We start from the raw sequence: 19,000 nt of genomic DNA, 5'->3' as shown, positions 1-19,000 counted from the left end.
CACACACCTCCCTTTAATACACTAATGTCTCTAATAAGCTTTGATCTCACAATCTATTTTGCACCTAAATAGGTTGAAGACATGCCTAGTGAAATAAGAACTAATTGCCATTGCAAATTTATTTTTAGCTTCCCTAACGATAATTTTAAAATCTATATTATAGTTTGTATCTATGAATGGTGTTGATATACATGTGTAAATCATATGTTTAAAAATATGTATAATTCATTCACTACTTGTCACATAAACGTTTCATCCTTTTACATCTTCACCGTTGTATTCCGTTGTGTCTTGATTCTATAACTAGACATACATCTAAAAGATATCAATCATTTTATATCTTATAAAATAACACCACGAAAACGAACTTCTTGGTTATGTAAAGTTAGAATTCAAATCGTTACTTGCATCTATTGTGTGGTTGAATTTGTAAAGTAGAAAGGGGATGTCTTTTACTTTAGAAAAGAAATGACACTATTGAATCTTTAAGGTGGCAAAGTTTGATTAACATGCTACCATCATTATCATTTGCATTTAATTAGAATGATAACTAAACAAACCAAAATCATTGAGGAAAAATTGTGCTCAAGAAAAAAAAGTGAAAAAATGTGACTTGTGTTAAAAAAAATGTCAAATACCATTTGACTTTACAAAACATTTAATAAAAGATAATTATTTCTATTTTTTAACCCAAAAAAGTGAAAAATGTGACTTGTGTTAAGGACGTGGGGTATGGTGGGGTTTGGGTTGGACAAAATGTGACACGTGTAAAGGGAGCCAGCCCACGGGATGGTTACTTGTCCGCGGGGTATGACGGGGCGTGGGTTGGGCTTGGGTTGGGCGGGTGGCCATGCCATCTCAACAATTAATTTTAATATATATTTATATTTATAATTATACAAAAAATAAACATACATATTTAAAAAAAATACATAAACATACATAATAATTATCAAAATAAAAGACAGTCATTCTTTGTCGTCTTCGTCGGTTTCGAACCCAGGAATCGTTGAAACGTGTTCCACCAAATCAGCTCGAAGGTTCTGATGTATATCCCTTGACTTTATTAAAAATTCATTTGCCGCTTTATCTTCGTCTGTTACGTTACCTGGTTGGGGGTCATCGTCATCATAGTAGGTAACGACCGCTTTACCTTCATCCTCCAAAATCATGTTGTGAAGAATGATACATGTGTACATCACGTTTCCAATCTGATCCTTCTCCCATAGTCGACAAGGAATTCCCAATATTCGCCACCTTTTCTTCAAAACACCGAATGCTCGCTCGACGTCTTTACGTGCAGCCATCTGGACCCTGTTAAACTTTAATCTCTTTGGATCTGTGGTACCGTGTTTTGTGAACGATTTTACAAAAACCCCCCACTCTGGGTAAATCCCATCAACTAGGTAGTACCCGTACACGTACTCAACCCCGTTTACAAAGAAACTTCCTTTGGGTCCTATACCATTTACCCGATCATTAAAAAGAGGCGAGTGGTGTATGATGGTAATATCATTATGTGAACCTGGCATACCGAAGAATGCATGCCATATCCAAAGATCTTGGGACGCAACCGCTTCAAGCATGATGGCTGGCACCCCGTGAAATCCACTAGTGTGAGCACCTTGCCATTGGGTAGGACAAAGTTCCCAGGGCCATTTCATACAATCTAAACTACCTATCATCCCGGGTAGCCCATGATAATCAGCGCGATGTTCCAATATTTGTTGCATGTCACTGAAGGAGGACTTTCTCAAATATCTTTTCTTATAAAGTTCTAGAATACACGAACAAAAGTTGTGAAGAGTTTCTCTAGCTACACGTGCAGACATTTTTAAATAGTCATCCATAATGTCCGAACTATTGCCGTACGCTAACTGCCTAAGTGCGGCCGTGACCTTTTGCCACGTACTAAATCCTAATTGCCCGGTTACATCGGGTTTTTCTTTGAAATAATCATATTTCTCCTCAAGATCTCTAGATATTCTTAAAAATAAGTTTTTACTCATACGAAGACGACGCCTAAACATTTTTTCATCATACTTAGGTTCCGCTGAGAAGTAATCGCTTACCAACAAATCGTTAGCGGTGTGCCGTTCACGAGCGATGTACCTCCTCCTCCGTTTAGGTTGTTGAGTCTCTTCCTCATCGTCTTCGTCTTCCACGATAGCTTTCACCACAGCCGCGATCGTTTGTAGAAATATTTCCGCACCGTCGTCAGATGATGATGACGATTCACTATAACTTGAAGAACTCATGGTAATATTGTGTTTTATGTGTTTGATATTGTGTGAGAAAAATGTTAAATGTGGTAAGCATATATAAAGGAAAAAAGATTTTTTTTTTTTTAAACTATAGCCCCCAACGGCTAGCCCAACGGCTAGCCAACGGCTACTTTGAATGGGCCACTCAGCAACCGCCATGTCACCTTGGTCCCCCGCCCCACGCCCGGCTTGAAACCCAAGCCCCAAGGGCCACGCCCCAAACCCAAGCCCACCCGGGGTGGTGACTTGGGCGTTTTACCCCAACCCACGCCAAAACTCTCGCCCCATACCGCACGGCCTAAGAAAAATGTCAAATACCATTTGACTTTACAAAACATTTAATAAAACATAATTCTATAGTAGTGTATATATATTTCTACTTTTTTAACCATATTACTAATGGGTTAACGCTTCATGACACATGATATGTTTTCACTGACCTGAAAAATAATCATACGCAATCATACATACATGCCCAACGCCCGTAGCCACACGGCCCACACTCACATTAAAGCCCTTCACGCCCCATGGGAGCAATGTTTCACACCCATTCTGGGTGAGTTGGCACTAGGCGTTAGATAACACGGCCTAATTAGGCAGATGGTATCTTAAAATCCCTATGTTTATGGTCAACTCACAAGAGTTAAAAGACAAATGACATCTTGGTCTCATGTGCATTCCAGATGGGCATGGATAACCACTTAAAATGGGTGCCTACAGTCAATTATGGCTTTTTCACCATTAAAAAGGGATGATTGGTTGGACCTTTGCCTCACACATGGGTAGGACACCCCCCACCCACCCCATGTTATCATCTCTTTCAACCCTAACCTCTAATCATATTCATCCATAGGATTCTGTGTAATGAATCAAGGGGGGCTTATATCTGAATCAATCGACATTAAGTGTGTTTGTTTCGCTAAAATGACACCTCTGAATCAGGCAGCAAATATCTTACATGCATCTTACCTATCATGTTTCAAAATGAAGCTGAAGAAAATTTTACCCCATTGTCCATTTACCTATGTTCATAACCCTCACCCGACCACTCATGCACCACCTCCTCGACCCACGACCACCAACCACCACCGTATCATCTTACTCTTATTGACTCAACGCTTACTGGCTCAGAGTTTCTTACCCAATAATAAGACATCTTACTGCTCAACATTTACTAGCGCAGAGGTTATCAAACAATCCCTAAATAAAATTATCCTCGATCAAATCCCTAACACTTAAGTCCACCCCATGTAGAACCAATTGCAAACCAATGTTACCATGACCATTCTTCGGATATGTATGATAAATCGAATTCGCTGTGCATATACACAGGCATAAAACACGAGAATCAAATACTAGTTAACACTTAGGTATACTCCCGAGAGTACAAAACCGAAAATAGTCATTCATAATACGAATAATCAAATTCTAAGCCAACAAATACAAATTCAAAAAAAAATTAAAATCCATTAATAGTTTTTGTACACAAACATTCAAGTTCTACAACAACTTCATCATCTATGTATTTTTCTAAAAGATTTTCACTAATTTTTTTTTCTAACCACCCTCAAAACATTGTCCCTAATGACCAAAAACTACAATTATGCATTCATTCAGCTAGATTGTACAACTATTTCTGCACATGTAACAATCTCTCTAAACTTCAGATTTTACAGAAAGCTGAGATAATTCTTTATCAGCGAAATGTAAAAGCCTCGTAAGTCTGAGAACCATATCACAATGAAACGGAAGTGCAGTTCGTCTTTCTAAATACCCCGGGCTCACCGTCATCCAAGATAACGCGTGCAATTCAGCCGCTACGCGTTCCAAGATTAAATGATTTTCCATTCCCGATTTGCCAATGTTTTTCGCTTTTTCATTATTGTTATTATTATTACTACCATTGTTATTGTTATTATTACTATTACCTCCATAATAGTCAAAAAGTCCAACGGATAGGACCGAAGGCCATTCTTCTTTGCAATTGCTTCTAGAATCTTTGCGCATTGAAGGCACCGCTTTCGAGACGACGAAACCCGTGGATATGGGAATGGCGGAACCCTTGCTGTGGAGGAGGTGTGCTAGCGGTTGGGATTCGGAGGTCAGGCAGGTCGGCAGCTGGAGCGGGTTCGGGGGGAGAAACCGCATGCTGGGTGAGGGTACAAATATATACGATGTGGATGCGGACCCCAGAGATTTTACGGGTGTGAATCCTTCAACGTAGCATGATTGGCCCATTATTCCACTGCCTTGAGTTGTGCCTGTGGTAACAAAGTTATAAAGTATATCAACATCTTAAACAAAAGAGTAAAATGCCATTTTCGGCCCCTGAGGTTTGGTCAGTTTTGTGACTTTTGTCCAAAGGTTTGTTTATCCGCATCTGGATCCAAAAGGTTTGAAATCTTGCCATTTTCATCCAGCTCGTTAACTCCATCCATTTTTCTCCGTCAAGTCAGGGGTCTATTTGTCGTCTTTTGTTAACTTAAAGGGCAATTTGGTCTTTCGAATACTTGTACATTACTACATTATGCTAAATGCTTGTACATAAAGTGAAAAAGACCGAATTGCCCTTTAAGTTAACAGAAAAGACGGAAATATCCTTGACTTAACAGAGAAAAATGGAAGGAGATAATAAGCTGGATGAAAATGGCAAGGTTTCAAACCTTTTGGATCCAGATGCGAAAAAACAAACCTTTGGACGGAACTCGAAAGTTGCAAAACTAGCCAAACCTCAGGGACGAAAATGGCATTTTACTCTAAACAAAAACTAATATACTTTCATCTTTTAGATTTTTTAACACAAAAAGGGTATAAAAGAAAGTAAAACCTAACCTGGAGATGAATCAGCTTGATAAACCAACTGTAGTGAATGGTCAACGGAAACCGATACAAAAGTGATGCTTTGCACCCATTGAAGCAAGCCCTTTGAATTATCCATTGCAATATGACTGCCGCCGCTACCACCGCTTAACAACTGCTTTCTACTCATGGGTTGACCCAACCCACCTTTCATATAGTTTGAACCTTTGCCGTGTGACTGTAAACTCCTGTCTTGAATCATACTCATTTCTTGCTGTTGTAACGGGCCACCGTTGCTGCTGGCTGCAATTCCATCGGGTACCGACCGTCTAAGCTGCAATGACCACTTTTTGACCTCTGAACCGCCAATAGAATAAAGAGCTTTCTGCCATTCTGCTTTCATATCAAATCACATTATTATTATTATTATTATATATATCAAAAGGCTATTTTGTCAACATCAAACATCTTTGGCCCCTCAACTTTAATAATGATATGTTTTTTAGTAAGGTTTTTTATTATTTTCCCTTGCACTTTATTAGAATATAATTACTATTTAGACCCTCGGTTTTTAGTTTTTTTTTACTTTTTACTTATTTTCTATAGTTTCTTTTTAGTTTTTTTCTCAACATTGTCAGCATCAAACATTTTTGGCCCCTCAACTTGAATAAAGACATGTTTATTCCATCAACTTTAAAAATGACATGTCTAGCCCCTCAACTTCAATAGGATTTTTTTATTTTCATTATTTACCCTTACACTTTATTATAATTACTATTTAAACCCTCATGTGGTGGCGTTGATAGCCGAAAGACAAGGGGGTACATGCACTAATCAGCCTTTGTCCCGATTGCTGAGTGTTATGTGCCTTATGTCCAATGCTTGACAAAACTACTATCGAGCCGGGAGTCTCACTGAAAGCAGCCTCTCTATTCCTACGGGGTAGAGAGGTAAGGTTGTCTACATCTTACCCTCAACTTTTCGTTTTTTTACCTTTTACTTATTTTCTGTCATTTCATTTTTCCTCAACATAATGTCTTTTTCTAAATTTTCCATATGTACCGTTAGGTTATTTGAATTTTGAATTACATTCCGAACCCGCCGCAGATATTCGTTTTTCTGGCTATAACGAGTGTCAATACCGTAGCGAACTGAACCAATAACTTTTGTGAAACTTTTGCATACTGCCGCGATGTGGGTTTTTTTTACTTCACGTAGACTGACCCGTCGCAATTTACTTATTTTTATCTATGTTTTGAAAAAGAAATGTTAATGATTATACCTTGGCATTCGAGCTCGAAAAAACTCCCGATTCGTGTAATGACAAAATCATGAGGCCTAGCGGTGTTTGTATCTGAAGAACACGCCTGTAGTATCTGACATCCTTGCTGTAAAATTTGGACGAAAAGAAATTGCAATCCTTTCGTATCTTGTCTACTACTAATTCCACCAAACGGGAACGTACAGCTGTCGAGCAATTCACCTCGAGAATCGGTCCATATGCAAACGAGCCACCGCCAATCCTCAGTCCAACCGTAGCAACAATGTAGGCTCGGAGGTTGTTTCTGATGGCCCGACCCGAACCCGTCATCAGATCCATCCATTTGAGAGCCCAGCCCAGTATCAGAACTCGTACCATCGTCAGTTAAAAGCTTTAACGACTCCGGTGACACTCCGCGTTCCGACGAACCTGGCTCAGCCAGAATAAAAAGTGGCTCAAACATGTATTTCAGCTCGTCTTGAAAATAATATTCTCCGGGTCTATCGGACCGGGACATCTGCCACGAGTTATCCCACACACCGGCGCGTAAACTAGCATCGAGTTCACCCTCTCTCGACCCCATTCGCGAGCCGATAGAATCTTTCCACATCCCTGGGACCGGAGAATTCATTTGCATCATACTTGAATGAGACTGAGATCGACCCGATACTGAAACTGACGGGATGACATCAGCAGATGACCCTCGAGAGATTCTTCGGGCTTTATTGTAGACCGTGAAAGCAATCTCCTTGAGAATAACGGGTTCGTTAAGAGACGGACTTGTGACCCTAAAGATTGCATCAACCGTCACGATTTGTAACACCAGTTTCGGGATACTAAAACCGGAAATCGTCACTACGTTTGATATCGATGCTTCGTCTACGGCTGTAGAACAACTTAACGCCTTCCCGACTTGATTTTGCATTGCGGTTCTTCTTTCTTTATCTGATGATGGAAATACGACTGAACCAATAGCTACACACGATTCAACAATAGTTTTCAAGACCGCAACTGGCTCGGGAAACGGGCACACCACATATATTACCTGATTAATATACCCCAACAATAATTAAAAATGGTAATCAGTTATTTAACAAAAAAAAAACATTGAATAACACACAACTTACTGTACAAGGAGTGCTGTTCCCTTCTTTTGAATTAGGGGCAAAACAGGAACCGAGTTTTAGGGCTTTCAAGACCTTCGAGAGTGACTTCAAGAAACTTGTTAAATCCCATCCGTTAGATAAAGAAAGAAAATAATCACTAATTGATCCCACTAAAGACGCACTATCACTTTCGATCTTCATCGATTGAGGGCAGTCAAGTAAAACAAAACCAGAAGAAGACCATTTTCCGGAATCCTTAGCCGTTTGGTTCCCAAAATTTTGAGGTGAATGAGTTCCTAATTTGCAAGTCTCATACACTGCAAAATATTTTTAAAAAATTAATATTTTAAAACATAAAACGAAATAATTTATTAATGACACACCAGTCTCTAGTTGTTGAAAGAAGTCTGCAGCAGCAGTTGTAAGGGGGTCTATATCAGGACAAATGACACAGTAATTCATCTGCAATAATAACCGGAAGCAAATAATTAACTGTGAAGATTGGCGTTAACTTAAAAGGGCAACATAGTAATTTACTAATTTTTCTCACGTGTTTCTGCATAGCATAAGGTTCAAAAGGAGCTTTTTCCCAGTGTTGAAGAGAGGTTGCTGAGGTTTTTAGCCAATCATCCTGGTACCTGTTGCATACATTACTTTTAAATTTCTACTATCGACAATTGATTCCCTTAATAATATTTGTCATTTTCAAACTTGTGAACTAAAAGCCAGAAAAGGGTATAACAAAAGCCATACCCGACGAGAATAGCGGGAATAGGAATTACGAGAAGTGCAGGCCTGAGTCCTAATTGCTGCTCTGACTCGCTTATGTCATCCACTCGAGTTCCATCTATCACAAACATGCAGATCTTATTATGCTGAGTAACATACATAAGGAATGTTTGGATGTGCGTTTTTAAAATATTGAATAACAAGAATCTTTTTCCATAAAAACGATGTATATTTACTGTTAGATGATCAGTTTTCGGTTATGTTGCAACTAATATGAGAATAACTTTATTTTATGGGTAACCTTTGCTGCTAAGATAAGATGTGAACCCACCAGCAGATTGAGATGGGCTTATTGGCTCAACCGAAGAATCATTTATGCTTGCAGATGATTCAGCTGAAAATACATCAGTTTGACCGTTTCGCCCTTTGCACCAATCACTGACAGTCAGGGGTCCATCAAAGGTGCCAAAGGCCGATTTCAAGGCTGATTTAATGTCGGACTGTAGCAAAGTGATTGCATATGATGCATGCACCTGAAAGTAACCAAACATAAGGCTATTCAATAATGAATAAAGTATAATGAAAGAACGGTATAAACTTTTGTAAAATGACTGAAAGGCTCTAAAATTAGGTTAAACAAGAGGAAATAGGAAGTTATAGAGTAAAATGCCATTTTCGTTCTTGAGGCTTGGTCAATTTTGCGACTTTCGTCCAAAGGTTTGTTTTTTTGCATCTGGATCCAAAAGGTTTGATATCTTGCCATTTTCATACGGCTCATTAACTCCATCCATTTTTCTCCGTTAAGTCAGGGGTATTTCCGTCTTTTTTGTTAACTTAATAGGCAATTCAGTCTAACGAATTCCGTCAGGGGTATTTTAAATGCTTGTACATAAAGTAAAAAAGACCAAATTGCCCTTTAAGTTAACAAAAAAGAAGAAAATACCCCTGACTTAACGGAGAAAAAATGGATGGAGTTAACAGGCCGGATGAAAATGGCAAGATTTCAAACCTTTTGGATCCAGATGCGAAAAAAACAAACCTCAGGGACGAAAATGGCATTTTACTCGAAGTTTATATTTACCATTAGATAATCAATTTTATTTCAAATGGTATGAAACTGATTATTTACACCTAAATTATCAGTTAACCAAAAATGACGATCCATAAATCAAAACCAACTATTGTGACATTACAACTCTTAACAGAGAAAGTAAAAAGGTAAAAAAAAGCTTACATCAGCAGAAAGTGGGTCTGCCAGCTCAACACCCGCAATGTCAAGAGCATGACAAGAAGACAAAACCCCACCACAACCCGCATGAACCAAAGAGGGCCCACACGAAAACCCCCGCCGCAACTGCTCCTGCATTGCCAGCCAACCATAAGGCCCATCCCCACAATCCGCATCTAACGTCACGTCCACAAAAGACGTTGCTTGTTGAAAAAGCAACGGCAGTCCATCTAATAGCTCGAAAAGAGGTTGCCTTTGACCGTACGACAACATTCCTTCCTCATTAAACGAGTTATGCGGTAACGACCCAAACGGTTCCATACCCTGTGTCATGGATTTTGAACCTTTAGTGACACCAACGGTTCGCCAAACACCAACGGGCGGGTTTAAAGGCCCATCAAGCAGCCCACTGTCTAAATCACCTGCAATTCTAACGGGAATCGTTTCTTTCTTCTTTATATCATATTTATTAGATATATTATCTGATAAAACGTTTGATTCACCATGCATTTGATACAGAACATTACTTCCAGATAACCGATTCATTTGCAACGAGCTGGTGGGAGTTAATAACGTATGCCTTATCTTGCACATAAAAGCTTGAAACATAATGCACTCTAGCTCATTTGCAATCGCCATTTTTGACGATACAAGAAAACTTTCCGTTATCTTATTTCGAGTAGACGCCCTAAGACCCGCATTCGAAGAATTAAAACCCGATAATGATAATGCTGATGGTGCAACATCGTCAACAATATTATCACGAGATGGCGGTTTTTCGTCTTTTTTATCGTTTTTTCCGCTTTCAACATGAGTGTAGTATTTCCTCGATTGAAGCAAGTATTTGTCTTTTGAATTTACACCAATGGTCGGTTTAGATTTATCATCAGATGCATCATGATGGGGAGGTATTGCAGAGTAAACGTAGCTGCTTGTACTTGAATTTGCACTCTCTGCTGTTCGGGATTTCGGAACGTACGGGCTTTTAATTACTGATGATAACAAATCAGTTGTCGGGGTTTCAACCGCTCCATATTCTGGTGCAAAGGTCATTAAGGCTTCCGCTTTTATCAAATAATCAAATTCGGTAGAAGTTGGTGGTGGTGGTGGATTATAGTTCATTGATCCAGAAGATAAAGCGTCTTTTGTAGTTTCTTGATTTTTGCTTATTGATTCCTCGACAACCGTTGATGGTGGATTGAAACTCTCGAATGATGAAAACCCGACTGGTAATATCATTGGGTCGGAGGAATCGATCATCCCCGTAAACGGGCTGCTACTTGCATCTCCACCGTCGGTTGCGGAAAACATCGGTGTTTGTGACTCCTCAGTCCCTGGCGGCTTTTCACCATCAAAGAGGACGTTAAACTCTAAACGTATTAAAATGTATTAAATTTGACCCGACTTACTTCCAAACAAAATTTACGTCCAAACGTAGACCAACTCAAAACGCACATAATATAAACACGTGTGGTAGTGTCTTACGCAGCGTGATAGAAGTATGACCTATGTTGTCAAAAGCTCAAGGCGCAAAGGCCTTGCCTGGAGCCTAGGCGCAAGGCGCAAAAAAGCGAGGGTTTTTTTAAGTAAGGTGCAATAATAAAAATAATAAAAAATACATATTTAATAAACATAAAAAATTAATAGCTTATCACTAAAAAGCCCAAATCATCGCCTAGGTCACCACGAGGCGCAATAGCTGCACTGCGTTGCGCCTAGGAACGGGCCTAGTGCGCTTTTGACAACAGAGGTATAGACTACAATCGACCGGCTCATTTTCGAACTAAATTTACGTTGAAATGTATAGTAAGTCAAAATTATACAATCGAATGAAAACGTATTATATTTGACCTGATTTGTTTCCAAACAAAATTTATGTCAAAACGTAGTCCAACTCAAAACGTACACAAAAATAAAACATTAAAATATAGACATGACTCGTTTCCAAACACAAATTACGAATTCAAATTTATATCGACATGCACATAAAAATAAAAACGTAAGAAATTAGTTCTAGGATAAACTCGAAACTTTAAAAACTTGAGGGGTCAAAGTGACATTTACAAAATTAAAGGGTTACTTTTAACATTATACAATGGTTTAGGGGTAGAATGAAAGATTTCATTTTGTATTTACTTACCTCCCCAAATGGCAAAACGTCATTTTCGAAAAAATCACCAAAATCTCCGAACTCAGAGAGAAGTGCTTGGATATCCATGACAACACCTTTGTCATCATCATCCCAGTCCCACTGGGACCCACCTTGATCATTGTTGATTTCCATTGAGTTATATCCTTCTTGCATAGATGCATTACCGATTGCACCAGCCTGACCGTATGACTCGGTCATTCCAGTTCGAGATCGCTTACTACCCTGCATAATGTACATAAATTACAAGCCGTCTGGGTTTTATTACATAAACTACACCGGTTTTTTTAACGTGATTTAAGCGTAATGAATATTTTGTAATTGTTTATCGATCAAACGTAGACCAACTGTAAACATCCATAAAAATAAGCACAAAAACGTATTATATTTGACATTACTCATTTGAGTGATAAATTACGTCAAAATGTAAACCAACTTGAATTTATATCAAAACGTACATAAAAATAAGCACGAAAAACTTGAGGGGGTCAAAATATAATTACGTCGAAACGTAAACCAACTTGAATTTATACCGACATGTACATAAACGTCAATGTACATAAACGTCAAAACGTAGACCAATTGAAAACGTCAATATTAATAAGCACCAGAACGTATTATATTTGACATGACTCATGAAACGTAAAGTAACTTGATTTATACCATCTAATGAAAACGTATTGTATTTTACATGACTAATTTAAAAAAACTATGTCGAAACGTGAGCTAACAATTTATATCAACACGTAGATAAATAAGCACATCAAACTCGAGGGGAACAAAATGACATTTTACGAAGATTTCAAAAGGTTGAGGGGGTATAGCTGTCATTGTTGAAAGTTGAGAAGAGTGAGGTTAAAAAAAGTCAAAACTACTGTAGCGAATCAGTCAATTAATTTTATATATATATAGGGTTAGGTTCATTTGTGAACAACCCCCTTAATTGTGAACACTAGTGAACTAATCCTAGCCCTTGATTATCAATACACAAGTGTAAATCAATGGCCAGGATTTGATGATGAAAATACACTAGTGTATTTTACGGTTTGATGATGTAAACCAATGGTCAGGATTTGTTCACTCAGTTCACAAATACACTAGTGTTCACTCTAGAACCCCACCCTATATATATATATATATATATATATATAATTTACAAATTTAGATAAATACTCATACCAGCTTAGAGCCATCAATATGCATTTGGTCAGCAGTAGTCAATCCCGACTTCATGCAAGATAGTGAATCAGCATCAGCCTCAAGATCACCGGTTTCACCAGTCATTCTATAATCACTATCACTAGATGAACTAGTGCTAATGCTACTACTATTACTATTCCCACTACTATTGTAACCATGTTGAGTCTGCATGTCATTATCATGCCATGATCCATCCATGGTACCGAACGCATCACTGCAATTTGCAAAATACCAAACCAAAATCACCATAAAATATAGTATACAATTGAATAAATAGATGTTTTGAAACTAATAAAACTTACCATTGCATAGAGAATGATGAGCTGGATAACGACTGGCCCATCCAATTTTGGAGCCAGAATCTATAAGATAAGAAAATGATATGTATATATATCAGAGCATCTCCAATGTATGTAGTATGTACCAAACATTTACATCGTGTATTATGTAAAAGATCATTGTCTTGAAATAAGCTTACACCAAATGTCCAAATTTATTTCAACTCTAAAGTCCAGTGCATGCATAATAATTTTACATGAATTACAATACACTCGTTGCTTTAGATTTACATATTACTTTGTTCAGATTATATTATCTTTTTTTTTTTTTGAGTTAATTACAAAGATAGTCCTTGTGGTTTATTGAAAGTAACACCTTTGAGTACTAACTTTTTTTGTAACAAGTTCAGGTTCTATGGTTTCGATTTTGTAACACCTTTGAGTGTTAAAGCTAACTGCCGTCTATTTTTCTGTTAAATCAGTGTAAAAGGACTAAAATACCCTTGTATAAATTTATGTTAGTACTCAAAAGTGTTACTTTCAATAAACCACAAGGACTATCTGTGTAATTAACTCTAAAAATTATAAAAACTCATTATATTTGTAAAATAAACATTATAAAATATGCTACATAAAAATATTAATAATTGTATTCCTAAAATTTATATACATATAATTACCAAACCTCTATTATGAGGGCAAACACTGTAGTAGGGACAATGTTAAGTTTTTTTTATTAACTTGTTATATAATTAATTTGAAAAGGAAATATGATAAATATAAAACTCATGCATATTAATCTCAAGTATAATATACACAGAAATTTTTTAATCTTTTGTTATATTCGGACCTACAAATTTTAATTACGATTCTTTGTTTAGTTTAGTTTAGTTTAGTTTTAAATTATTTATACAAAATTTACACATTTTGCCGTATTGGTTAAAGTAACTTATACAACATTTTACCCCAATTTTGGTATTTCCATGCATATATTTGGTCTCGTGAAAGTCTAGATTTTGCTAACTTTAGTTTATTAAATAAAAGATGAAGGAGATAAAAGAGATACCTTTTAAGAGATGATCTAGCGGATGATGTTTGCACAAGTGGGACAAGGACCGCCTCAGCCGGATAAATAAACGTTTTTTCATTTTCTTTTGCGACACTAGAAGATTCCGATACATGATTCTTTGAGCTCGTATTTGAATTTGGTGGAAGTGATTTTTCACTTTCGGCATTTTCACACCCTAGGGTTACTTCAATATAACAGTTTTGTCCCCTCAATTGGCAGCCAGAACTTTGGGAAAACTGGTTTGGAAGACCTACGATTCCATTTATTGCCTTAAACTTCCCCGAACTGTAAGATTATGTTCACAAGGAACAACAAGAATCATGAGTGTTTTCATCATTAAATTATAAAAGAAATAAGGTTATGAAATGATGGCTTTATAATATTGTCATAATGGTAGCTCCACCTGATGTATAATTGCTTCACGAGGTCACCTGGACAAATTCCAGTAATTCTGCCACGCATTCCATGAGGTGCAACAATAACTGTAAAAATCAAGTTTCAAGATCACCTTTTCTTTAGTGCTAATAGTTTTATCCAGATTACATTTATAAGGTGTCTGGATGTGCAATCTTGGTTTAAAAAAGCGTGAAGCGCACAAAAGCGACAAGGTCTAAAATCAAAGCGCAAATCACAAAAGCGGCGGGCTTTTCGTACGTAAGGCGCAAGGTGCTTATATATTTTTTTTTATATATAGGTTTTAGCATCCCTTACCCAAAATATAGTGATAAATATGGTTTATATATAATTTAATGTATAAATCACTTAATGTACAACCATTTTAGCTACATGTATAACACTTTAAAGCAGAAAAACACCTTTTTGTACAGAGCTCGCCTTATGTTACACAAGGCGCAGCTCTTTGCGCCTAGGGTCGCTTTGCACTTAAGCGCGCTTAAGGCACGCTTTTTTTAACCAAGTGTGCAATATGACAGTAATTATCCTAAGTCGAAATAATCAGTTCTTGGTGTTAAGGGTAACCAAGTGGCAAGTACTGCTTATTACCATCTTATAATTATTATTTTTTTGGCAACGTGATAATCAAACTTAATACTAGCTACAACAAAACTAGGGGCGAGCAGAAAACCGAACCGAACCGAAAAAACCCGATTTAATCGAACTGAAAAAAAAAAAAACCCGAACCGCACAAAAAAGACAAACCGAAAAAAACGAACCGAGATCTCCGGTCCGCTTTTGGTTTTGCATTATTTTAAAACCGAAACGAACCAAATAACTCAAAAAGTCATTCTTTTTGTTGGTTATATGTTGAATTAAGAATTATCAATTTTATTCTTGAATGCTAAGAATTTAACTTATAATAAGAACATTGACATGTTTATTTATCTTTGAAATGATTTATCCATTGTCTACAAGAAATAACAAATTTAACATAAAAAGTTTAAAACTAAATGATTTTCAAAGTATTATAAATGAATATATCTTAATAAAAACTTTGAAGAAACATAAAAATAGATTAGAAGGTTAAGTGTATGTGAATAGTATTAATTAAAAATGTGATATATATTAACATAAATGTACAAATTTAAGAAAGAGTATTAAACCTTGGATTATACTATTTATTTTTGAACCTTACATAATTCTGTTCCAAAACCCACTAACCAAACCAAACCGTTTCTAAAACCGAAACCGAACCGTGCACACCCCTAAACAAAACTGATCATCAAAAGGGTAAATTAAATCATGTATATTCACCATTATCTTATCTATTTCTGTCATCATCAAAATCCGTCAAACACCCTAATAACACCATCGAAAGTGATTATTACAGCTTGAAACAGTAAAAGCACTTCCAAACACTCTCTTCTGCACCACATTTAATTGAAGCTAATTTTCTGATTATGGATTATTCAATACTACATAATCATTTTCCAAAATGCACACATCCAAACACCCCTTGATGATTTAACAAAGCACGAAAAACGAAAGATGAAGAGATGTAAGTGAACTAAAATGACCTGGAAGCTTGACACCGGAATGACTAGATGTGCGTTTTAAGATTGTCTCCATATCACCATTTGTAAGTGCCCTAACATGCCTGGTAACAAAAGGGGTTGTAAAATGTAAATTTAGCATATCCATATAGCATTTCAAAGCTCAAAATAATGACAAAACAAAAAAAGGAAAAGATAAATGAAGTTGACAAACTTTGCTGATATTATGACATGAACAAATACAGCTTCTTCCGTTGCTGTAAAGATGAACTCAAGCACCGGCTGGCCTCTCCTACAAAGATCAAATAGTCAACATACGTTAATATAGTCAAAGGTAAAATAGTCAACAGTCAACACTCAACAGTACAGAATTGTGTTGCACACCTGAATAGTTCCTCTCCTTGTGAAGATGAATGATATCTTGAGAATACATCCCCGAATCTCACATATGAGAGTCCCATTAAAGCTCTATCAACAATAATTAAATTAAAAAAATGCACAAGTTTATTAAATAACTAACAAAATAATCTATAGAACATAAAATAGAATGAGCATAAGAGAAACCTTTCAATACAATTCCGTAAAGCTTGAGAAAGTGCTGCTGCCACTTCTTCAGAATCCCCAGGTGCTAACCACAATCCAGATGCAAAAACTGCAACACATTATAAACATAAATTACAAAATAATAATAATAATAATAATAATAATAATTAAGTGTTATTATTGTACCTCTTAGTTTAGATACAGCAGCTTTGGCCTTATCGACGACAGATGAATGACGACCAGGGATAAAAAGCCACAATTTAATTTTCTCGTCTGCGAAGTTTGTAAAGGAACAAATTAACCGGAGGAATAAATATGGTGATTATTTCTTGAACTGCGTGATGAATAATGAACAATTACCAGGGTTATGCAGGCCCTGCGATGGGTCCCAAGGCCCAACGAAAGAATTACCCCATGTGCTAAGAAACCCATCTTTTTGCAATTGCAAATGGGATGAAATAACCAACTGTGCACCAGTATCCTTTTGATTCGACTTTAAACTGTCAAAAACACTTCAAAAGTTCAGCGAAAACTAAAATCTCGCTAACTTGAACAGAAAAGGGCCAAATTATAAGACATTGTCGCTTAACATAATACAGATAACAAGATCTAAATTATCAAAATAAGGAACCTTCTGTCGGATAGGATGGGATCAGACTCGTTTGGGAGAAGCTGGAACCATGACACTTGATGTAGACCGCCCTTCAGAAAAGTCAAAGAGAATGAATAAAGAAACATATGAATAGTAAAGGGGTATGTCATCATTTGATTCGTTTTTTAAGTAATCTAAACGAAAGTGCAACATATGAAAAGACTATTTATTCATTAAGTTCTCAAAACGAATAGATAAACCTACGTTTAAAATGGAAGAAAATCCAGTACTTTAGTAATCTACCAAATAAAATTTAGATTCATTTAAGCGCATAACGTCTAGCTATATACCATAAACAGCATCCATAAAAACCATAATAATATATCGAAAAGTAAAGTCCAAGTAAAAGGAAGATACATACAATTTTGAAGACATTCGTCCACATCACTAATGCAATTGAAGCCCCTCGAAAAATCAACTCAGTTCAAGACTTTATGTGTTATTCCAGAGATTGCATATCGAACGCCACATATATATTCATTCAATCAAACTGAAAAAACAAAACAAAACAAAATCAAATCCAAATGACATCATTAGTAGTTAACATCAAGAAGAACTTCATACATTGAACTAAAAAGAACACTGAATATCAGATTCTTGTAAAGGTAACAAGAAACAGATATACATAGAAGACCAATACAGATAGATTAAATTAGACATACACTTAACGTCATATGATATGTGAGTAATCATAATAAATAAATAGCAAGCTAACCCTAGACTTTATGTGTTATTCCAGAGATTGCATATCGAACGCCACATACATATATATTCGTTCAATCAAACTGATAAAACAGAACAAAATCAAATCCAAATAGCACTATTAGTAGTTAAAGGTAACAAGAAACAAATATACATACCACATAGAAGACCTATAAAGAGAGATTAAATTAGACATAAACTTAACGCGCTCATACGATATGTAACCGATCATAATCAACAACTAGCTAACCCTAGAATAGCAAACCTGATTCAATTCAAGCATAATCAACACCTAGCTAACCCTAAAATCACTCTAGCAACTTTATACCTAATGATAAATTACAAAACAACAGTTATAACACCTTATCTTATTGCATCAAGCTATCTGCTACTGTATACGATGATTAAACTGCTTTAAACACACTCTAAACACAGGATTCAGCTACTAAGGGTTTCAATTTCAACTATATGATAACAAATTGAACGAGATCAGTAATCTGCTAACGATCGTACAAGCTAAAACAGTATATAACCAGATTATCGAGCTCTAATTAGGTAAAAATGAAAAAAAAATGTGAAAATGTGAAAAAATGGGGAAAATTGCAAGTGGTGTTGAAATAGAGAACTTACGAGCGATTATGGAGATCTGTAATGTGCGAATTGTGAGAATTGATTGAGAATTTGGATGAAGAACAGAGAAGAAGATGAAGGATTCCGTTTATAGCGATGAAAATTGAGGGTTTTGTGAGTTGAGGAGCGTACGTTTAGTGCTGTGCCTGGATCCTGGAATCCTATTTTTGGTGTATTTTTTTTTTTTTTTTTTTTGGTTTTTTATGCACTTTGTGCGGTCTATGGCTTGTTGGTGTGTCGTCAAGGCTTACGAGAGTTCGTGCTTTATGGTTTTTAGGTGGATTCGAGTCTAAGGGCATGTTTGGCCGAGCCTTTTAAACCAATTTAGTGACTTATTAGCTTTTTGAAAAAGCTAATAAAGAGATTTTGTGTTTGATAAACCCAAAATGACTTTTCAAAAGACTTTTTGTATAGGAGAAAAAATCATTTTTAAGAAGTTAG

The 19,000-nt window shown here is 36.5% G+C and overlaps 1 protein-coding gene across 2 annotated transcripts; it reads right to left on the bottom strand.

Moving 5' to 3' along the window:
- Positions 1-3,711: 3,711 nt before the first annotated feature.
- On the bottom strand, positions 3,712-18,742 carry LOC110898775 (mediator of RNA polymerase II transcription subunit 13). Of its 2 annotated transcripts, none has more exons than XM_022145617.2 (23): positions 18,560-18,742; positions 17,589-17,717; positions 17,207-17,277; positions 16,936-17,075; positions 16,762-16,848; positions 16,597-16,684; positions 16,417-16,500; positions 16,247-16,324; positions 16,057-16,136; positions 14,487-14,565; positions 14,081-14,368; positions 13,039-13,098; positions 12,716-12,950; positions 11,528-11,761; positions 9,394-10,728; positions 8,461-8,692; positions 8,184-8,277; positions 7,981-8,068; positions 7,814-7,892; positions 7,452-7,747; positions 6,346-7,369; positions 5,097-5,456; positions 3,712-4,525 (listed from the first exon to the last, which is right to left on the bottom strand). In XM_022145617.2, exons 2-23 carry the CDS (start codon positions 17,610-17,612, stop codon positions 3,921-3,923), a joined length of 5,661 nt encoding a protein of 1,886 aa, XP_022001309.1. In that variant the 5' UTR covers positions 17,613-17,717; positions 18,560-18,742; the 3' UTR covers positions 3,712-3,920. The 2 variants fall into 2 exon arrangements, with proteins under 2 accessions (XP_022001309.1, XP_022001310.1); XM_022145618.2 differs by having other exon boundaries at positions 8,491-8,692.
- Between the last annotated feature and the right edge of the window lie 258 nt (positions 18,743-19,000).

This window comes from Helianthus annuus, chromosome 13 (assembly GCF_002127325.2).
Source record: "Helianthus annuus cultivar XRQ/B chromosome 13, HanXRQr2.0-SUNRISE, whole genome shotgun sequence".
NCBI classification, from domain to species: Eukaryota; Viridiplantae; Streptophyta; class Magnoliopsida; order Asterales; family Asteraceae; genus Helianthus; species Helianthus annuus.
The sequence above is the reverse complement of the archived record's forward strand: the minus strand, read 5'-3'. Positions and strand labels throughout refer to the sequence as shown.